The sequence below is a fragment of the Apium graveolens genome, chromosome 3 (assembly GCF_009905375.1).
Source record: "Apium graveolens cultivar Ventura chromosome 3, ASM990537v1, whole genome shotgun sequence".
Classification (NCBI taxonomy): Eukaryota; Viridiplantae; Streptophyta; class Magnoliopsida; order Apiales; family Apiaceae; genus Apium; species Apium graveolens.
Genome location: NC_133649.1, coordinates 122,633,486 through 122,641,321, shown reverse-complemented (window position 1 = coordinate 122,641,321; position 7,836 = coordinate 122,633,486). Strand labels below are relative to the sequence as shown.

The following is a 7,836-nucleotide window of genomic DNA, read 5'->3' as shown; positions in this document are numbered from 1 at the left end:
TTTAAAGCGAGAGAAAACCATATAACTCAATAATAAAACACACAATCCAACCTATATACCACTAGATCAGAGATAAATAATAAAAATCAACACACTGCTGCCAAAATCAATACACATATTTTATTTAATTTATTATTCAATTATTACTCTTTAAAGTAATAGAAAATATACGAGTCGTTATAATCACTCATATCAAGAGAAATCAAGAACTCAATAGTCGCCTGATTCATTAGAAACTAAATGAGCCTATTTGGATCTTCTTCCTCGAGCTTGAGAGAGATGCCACGAACTCGAAAATCCAGTGACTTTAGACGGACTTGACCTATGACTGAGAGCCAGTGAGATATGGTTTGGAGATATGAAGGCCATTTTTTAGTTTTGTTTTGGGTTTCGGAGATTTAAAGGTAGAGATAGGGTTTATAGATGTGGGTGAATAGAGGCGCTTGAGAGATGCAGGGCATCCATGAGGTGCCTTCAGGATTGTATTTACGATGACTTTATATCAAGATGCTAAATTGCTATGGTTTTTCTATTGGGTCGGGCCTTTGTTAAAGGGCTACTATTTGTGAGGCTATATTCAAAGCTTGATTATATTATATAAAGTGCTTCATACTTTATTATAGAATATAAATATAAATAGTGATTGAATAATTTAAAAATAAATATCCGTATAGTTGTATTATTCAAAAACATAAATAAAATTTGATATATTACAAAGTCTAAACTAATCCTAATTTATATCCTAATTCTAAACAAATATTTAAATTTTAGAAAATTATCAAATATAAGAAAAATAAAAATTCTCTCCTCATGTATATATTTTCCTTCCAAAAAATATTTGTATATATCATTAATGTTATCCTTTTATATTAAAATATATTTTTTATAATATACAAAACTAGTGATTTGACTAGTATTTGTTACTAGTGTTTAGTCTCATATTGAACTTCGATTTTCTTAAAAATATTTTTGAATGATCCAACAGTACGGATGTCAAGATCAATATATAAGTGATATGACAAATTTTACATAAAAAATAAATTTATATGGTTTGCTATATTAACAGTCAACTAGCGGTTTGAATATTATTTCTTACTAGTGTTTAGTCATTTGTTGATGTTTCGATTTTTTAAAAATATTTATGAATGATCCAAATGTACGGATGTCAAGATCAATATATTAGTGATATGAAAAAATTGTCAGAAAAAAATTAATTTATTTTGTTTGCTATTTTAATAATCAACAAGTTGTTTGACTATTACTTCTTACATATGTTAAGTTACATGTCTTTGTTTCGAATTTTTGAAAAATATTTATGGATGATCCAACCATACGGATGTCAAGATCCATATATTCTAGTGATATGATAAAATATTTTAAAAATAAATAAATTCATTTGGTTTGTTATTTTTACTGTCAGCGAGTGGTTTGACTAGTACATCTTACTAGTATTTAGTCCTATGTTGATGTTTCAATTTTTTTAAAAAATTATTTTTGAATGATCCAACTATACGGATGTGAAGATCCAAATATATTAATCATTTGACAAAAAATTTTGAAAAAAATATTTAGTTTGCTATTTTAACAGGCAACCACTGGTTTGGCTAGTATTACTTACCAGTATTAAGTCTCATATCTATCTTTCGATTTTTTTTTAAATATTTATGGATGATCTAACCATAGAGATGTCAAGATCTTTATATATATTAGTGATATGACAAAAATTTTAGAAAAAAATAAATTTATTTGGTTTGTTATTTTAAGTAGTCAACGAGTGATTTGACTAGTACTTCTTATTACTGTATAGTCCCATGTGGATGTTTTAATTTTTAAAAAAAATATTTATGAAACTATACGAATGTCAAGATTATATATTTATATTAGCGATATAAAAAAAATTTCAGAAATAGATAAATCTATATAAGAATATTATCAAACATAAAAATAAAAATTCTTCCATAATGTATATGTGATATGATTGTTATCTTTGCATATAAATATATAATTTTTTATACTATATAATCATATTTAAGCTTTTAAGTATTTTTTGGATTTTTCTGTTCACTAAATACAACCGCTTTCAATCACTTTTGTTATTTCAACCGATTTCGATTGAAATTATTTTTTTTTTTTTGCATTTGGGTTTCTTTTTTGTCATTTCAATAAATTCAAACAAAAAGAGCGGGAAAATATCCCGTAGTTTGGTAAGGCTAAATTCGTCCTCTAGCGATTGAATTTAGGAGCGCAAAATAATTCAGTAGGCGGGAAAATTCCCTCCATGTTTTAGTGGGGTCAAATTTAACCGCACAAAAAACCGGTCACATTTATTACTAAATTTAACCGCACATTTTCAACCGGATTTAAATTCGACCGCTGGCGGTTGTTTTTAGTTGTGCCCAATTAAACAACCGAAATCGGTTGAATTTAGTCTGGTTGAATTTGTGTGGTTGAATTTAGCCTTATTTTCTTGTAGTGTACATTTAAATTTCGTATGTAAATGTAAAATTTCTTTTAATGTATGGTCGGACATATACAATCTTTGTAGATTATGGATAAATGGAACTAATTCAAGACCTTGTTCGATGTTCCCTTTTCATTTTTCTTCTTTTTACCTTTGTGGCAATCACTACCATAAATGTCACAGACACTCTTGTTCACATCGTCCCCATTGTACAATATACAATCAATTTCATAAGCATCAATTTTTTTGTATCCCAAAGTTAACTTTTTCATCATTATCTTCATAAAGTATACAAATTCGGTAAAATATGGTCCTTCGGAACAATTTCACTAAGCAAAGCAAGTAAAGAATCAAAAGTTTTTCAGAATATTGTGCGAAAATCTTAAAATATAACAACCTAAAATTCATTGACGTTTTAGTAAAAGTTGTGTTACCCGGATAAATTATAGCTCTCGAATCTTTAACATCCGCATATAATTGAGAAGCGTATGTGTCTCGCGGTTCTTCCACGTCACTACTACTCGTAGCTTGTGCATCATCATTATTTCCTCCATTAACATCTTGTTGTAATACATTTAAATCAAAAGGTTCTTCAACAATCTATTCTGAAATACACTTACATTTTTTCTTTGTATAAGCTTCTTTCTTTTCACCATTTTTATCTCATACTTCACAATTTTCTCAAATGCCATTCTGATACAAGTGGAGTTCAATAATTTCATCACTCATCCTTGTTCCATTTTCACATTGTTTAAACAGACATAATATTTTTTTGGATACCATCCCATTTGTATGGGCAAATTTTTAAAAATCTTCTATATCGTCCCAATATTCGTTATTCAATGAAAGTTGAACATGTTCGAATCGTAACTTCATCAAATACCGATTTTGATTAGATATCTACCAATGCAAAAATATATTTTTATTGATGAAATCATTTTTAACTTAACATGAAAAAAATATTCATTTAATACCACCAAATAATTAATCATAAATTAAAAATTAACAAGTTAATTAAACAACACATTTGCATACACGGTAAGCATGTTGTAATAATATCAACACAAACATGTATGTACAAGTTATATATATATATATATACACACGAACATATGTCTATAAATTTAGAAAATATTTAAAATACAAGTAATAATTAATACTTCACATTTAAAACTTATAATCAATAAGTTTTAGATCTTCTTTAATTTTTTATCTTCAATAATTCACTCTTCACCCACTTTTCTCCCCCTCTTTTAACTCATAAACAAATGAAGAACTAATGAGGAAGGAAGGTGGAGGAAATATTAATTGCAGATAAAAATCCGACCATTACCGTCATTTCAATTAAATTAATATTTTCCGTTCAGCTGACGTGCACTTTTGATAGTTGGGAGCATTAACTGCAATCTAAAATCGACGATTAACGGTCGAAATAGGCGATAGGTTTAAGTTCATGTGATAAAAGTCAAATGCATTCTCTCAAAAGTGGGCCTGAACGAAGCTTCAGTCGGATCTTTTTGGTATGTTTATATATAAAATTGATTGTTTCAACAAATAATATATTTTAACTTCTGATTTTATTTGGTCGGATTCATGATGGTCGGAAATTATTATATTTCTTGCTATGATTCTTTGCAAGAATTACATTTCTTGATATTATAAAATAGATTATTAATTAATAAATAATTTAATTTTATTAAATTGGATTTTGTGTACAACGACATAGCAACTCACTGGAATAAACATATGTTTAACGAAGAACGTCTTTTTAGATATCTATATTTATTATTTTATTCATAATTACATATTGATATCTAAGGAATTTTACTGGGGCCGTTTCATTGACTTGTGTAAGCTACAACTAATTTTCTGATCCTTATGCGTTTGGGTGATCTATATCTATGTCGAGCATTCTAAAGGTGTATATATTTTCAATTAAATCCGTACAATATTATGTTTTATTTATAAAAACAGTTCCATGAACTTATATGCATGGGTAATTAATTGACTGAAAGAAACAGTTCACATGATGTCCCATTTATTTAGTAGTAATTCATATCCGCCCTGTTAGTATTCGGACTATTCGTTCCATATGCATGCTAAAAACAGTTGATATTACCTCTCTAATTTTGGCAGGATGTTTCGAACACAAATCTAAAAATCAGCACAGTTTAAGCAACTTAAAATCCAATCCAGTTGTATAGCAGAAATAATTATAGTTAAAGCACAGACCGATATCTTGCAAGAAAAATAATTGAATTCTCAACAAAAGATGGCTTCGTCCTTGATCATAACCACCATCTCATGCACAGCAGTAGCTATCTCGTTCACAGTGGTCAGCTGACAGTCATCTTCAACCTGTCCCAAATTAAAAATAAAATATTGAAGATTATTCCCTATTAATTCACATACAAATTATTATTATACACAAGAAATCAGGACGCGTGAGCCACGGTAACACATTAAATAGAAAACAAGGAATAATAATAATTTGTTACAAAGTGTATATATTAACTAATAACATACCTTGAGATTGAAAGAATAGAGGACCCTATGATCAACGGTTGTGATGTTGAGATGAAGAATGGTTAGGCCCATTGATTGAAACCCACTAACCATCTTGAAAAGTTGCTTGGGTTGTCTTATGGATAAAATCTTGATGTTTGCATGGCTTTCCACCATTGTTACTTCAATGTCTGCTTCTGCTGAGGACTCTGATAAGTTGTTTTGGCTACTGGTTTGATGAGTTGAGTACTGTGGGAATGCAAAGAAATTGTCAAAAAGTATTGAATCATACTCATCTTGATCATTCTTGTCTTTTAGCTTTTGAGATTCCATGTATTGGAGGTGTTGTTCAAGCTCTTTCACATAATTAATAGCACCCGCAACTATTGATCCTTGGTCACCCTAATCATAACAAAACAAGATAATTAGACATAAAGTAATTAATTAGTTAAATTCTAATTGTGACTAAATTACGATTTGATTAGCTAGTTTTTGACTTGTGTTCACCTACATATGTCTGGCTAATTCTGGCATTAGAAAAATGATTAGCAGTTAATATATCAGTTAATATATTTCACCTTTATGTGCACAAAGGGACAATTAACTACGAATTATTTTTACATACCTACCAAAATAGAGAAACACACACACGCATAATGCATACATATAAGCTAATTTATATGAAAGTGGGGGTGCCAAAATAAGTTATGGCGACTGATTTGGACATGAACAAATTAGAAGGAACATGATTAGATTAAAAGGTCGTAAAAGCTATATGGTAAAAGTAAAAACCTATAATATAAGTTAGATGAGTAGATTTATATAATATTTAGAGAAAGGAGGAGAACCCTTTGAGCATAGGATGGGGGCATCATTGATCGGAGAAGAGAAAGATAATCATTCATCTGCCGGCGACGATTACGTTCAACAGCAATGTGAGTCATTCGCTGGTTCTCTACTTCTTCTTTGTTCTTTGATGCCTTCACCCTTGTCCTCTTTCTCCGGCTTCCGGATAATTTGCCTGGAGGAGGGTAAGATTCCGTGAAGAATCCTTCGGTGGTGAAAATGACCTTTTCACTTTTGGGAGAAGAATCTTTGACGTAGCTACTTTGGACTGCCATTGGAGGGGGAGCAGAAGAGATCATGTTGTTGCTATTATGACTGGGAGAATATTGTTCAAAATGACCTAGTAGCCCTGATTTCTTGTAGTTTTTGCCTCCTGAATAATCTGTTTTGTAAAAATCTTCACACCCGTATGTACTTGTAAAAGGGTCCTGCTGAAAAACAACTGTTTCCAATGCCATATGTAAGGTACTTTATGTTTGTTTTATATATGCAGAGAAAGAGAGAGAGGAGGGAGGGAGGGAGGGAGGGAGAGGGTGAGAGAGAGAGAGAGAGTGAGAGAGAGAGAGAGGGTGAAGGATAAATAGACGGAGGGAGAGGTTTGTGTGTTTCTCTTTATAGAAGCTGTACCGCGTATGGGATATGTATATGAACAAACATACACGTGAGTGTGTGTGTTATATACATGTTACAGGTATTGAAGATTGTGAAATTGATGCTGTCGTCCCTCTCTCTCTCTGTATTAACCTGTGATACAGAGTTATACTATTAGCTCGGAACTTTTTCTATAAACAACTACCGCTTGCAGACAACATATAGTTTTTCCAATAGGTTGATAAACAAGGAGTATATTATATCGCAAAACATTCATCGAACTCCAGAAAACTAAAATTTAATTTAATTTCGTTTTAATGTAAGATTCAATATATCAATTATGTGTATCATATGTCTGACATCCTTATTATAACTTTCCCTTGAGGACCTCGTACGCTATTGTGATTTTAATATAGGTCCTAGCTGATGAGCTGTTTTTGTGTCATTTTACAAGTTGTTGTATAACAAAACAGATGAAATTTATATATTTAACAGATCCCTTGAGCAATTAGAAATATTAAAAAAGTTAATCATGTTAAAAAATACCCAGCTAAACAGCAGGGGGGGTTACAAGTGAGCCAGCAATAAAATTGTTTGTACATGGCAGTAAAATGGGTGACAAAAGGGGGAAGAATCCATGTGAACTGAGCTGAGCACACAGGTTAGCAAAGGCAAGTCTCTTTATACAACATTTGTAGTCAGTCAGTCTCTGTGTTTGTGCTGCAGCAATCATTTACGATAAAGACTTACTACTCCATTTCCGATACAACTGTTCTCTTCTGCTTTTAACCCGACAACCTACTACTCCTTTCAGTTTTTACCCGTCTATCTGTAATATATTCTCCCCCCAGTTTTCAATAAAACATTCATTCCTACTGTTCTCTCCTCTATCAATAATATACTGGTCCGTCCGTACATTAAAAATAATGTTATACAGACTATATGTAGTCTTCAATTTATTCTCCTCGAACCATTACTAAGATTTTTTTTATGCACACATTCAAGGTGTTCGATGTACTTAATTCAGCATTTCAGTATAATATCCCTAGCATTATTCCCTCTCTTATTCCTAATAATGTGTTAAAGGAAAATTATTCTTAGAGCCGATTTTTTATTTTCTGAACAAAATTAACATGCAAAGATAAAAATGTCCCCGAAAATTCACAAAAAACGCATAAACAATACTGTGAGGGCATTATCATCTTTTCGGTCTACTTTATTATTGGAAAAAAAAACCTGTTCTGAAAATAACATTTCTCATATGTTAATTACATGAACTGAACGAAACCAAAAACAACAAAATCGAGAAAGAGAAAGAAAGTATTCTTCGGGAACTAAATATCAGCACTATTTCAATAAAATAGTAGAATAGTAATCCAACCAATAATGAGGAATTTAATTAATTATCTATCGCCAATAAAATTCTCCATTGA

The 7,836-nt window shown here is 30.8% G+C and overlaps 1 protein-coding gene across 1 annotated transcript; it reads right to left on the bottom strand.

Moving 5' to 3' along the window:
- Window positions 1-4,631: 4,631 nt before the first annotated feature.
- On the bottom strand, window positions 4,632-6,609 carry LOC141712720 (transcription factor bHLH94-like). Its single transcript, XM_074515766.1, has 3 exons — window positions 5,815-6,609; window positions 4,988-5,368; window positions 4,632-4,819 (listed from the first exon to the last, which is right to left on the bottom strand). Exons 1-3 carry the CDS (start codon window positions 6,268-6,270, stop codon window positions 4,724-4,726), a joined length of 933 nt encoding a protein of 310 aa, XP_074371867.1. The 5' UTR covers window positions 6,271-6,609; the 3' UTR covers window positions 4,632-4,723.
- Between the last annotated feature and the right edge of the window lie 1,227 nt (window positions 6,610-7,836).

What these genes read in the sequence shown, in the direction of transcription:
- LOC141712720 (XM_074515766.1), bottom strand. Translation starts at nt 6,270, where the DNA reads ATGGCATTGGAAACAGTTGTTTTTCAGCAGGACCCTTTTACAAGTACA. An exon ending in CCCCATCCTATGCTCAAAGG is followed by an intron (nt 5,369 to 5,814) that starts GTTCTCCTCCTT and finishes TGTTATGATTAG; the next exon opens with GGTGACCAAGGATCAATAGT. An exon ending in TCTATTCTTTCAATCTCAAG is followed by an intron (nt 4,820 to 4,987) that starts GTATGTTATTAG and finishes AATTTGGGACAG; the next exon opens with GTTGAAGATGACTGTCAGCT.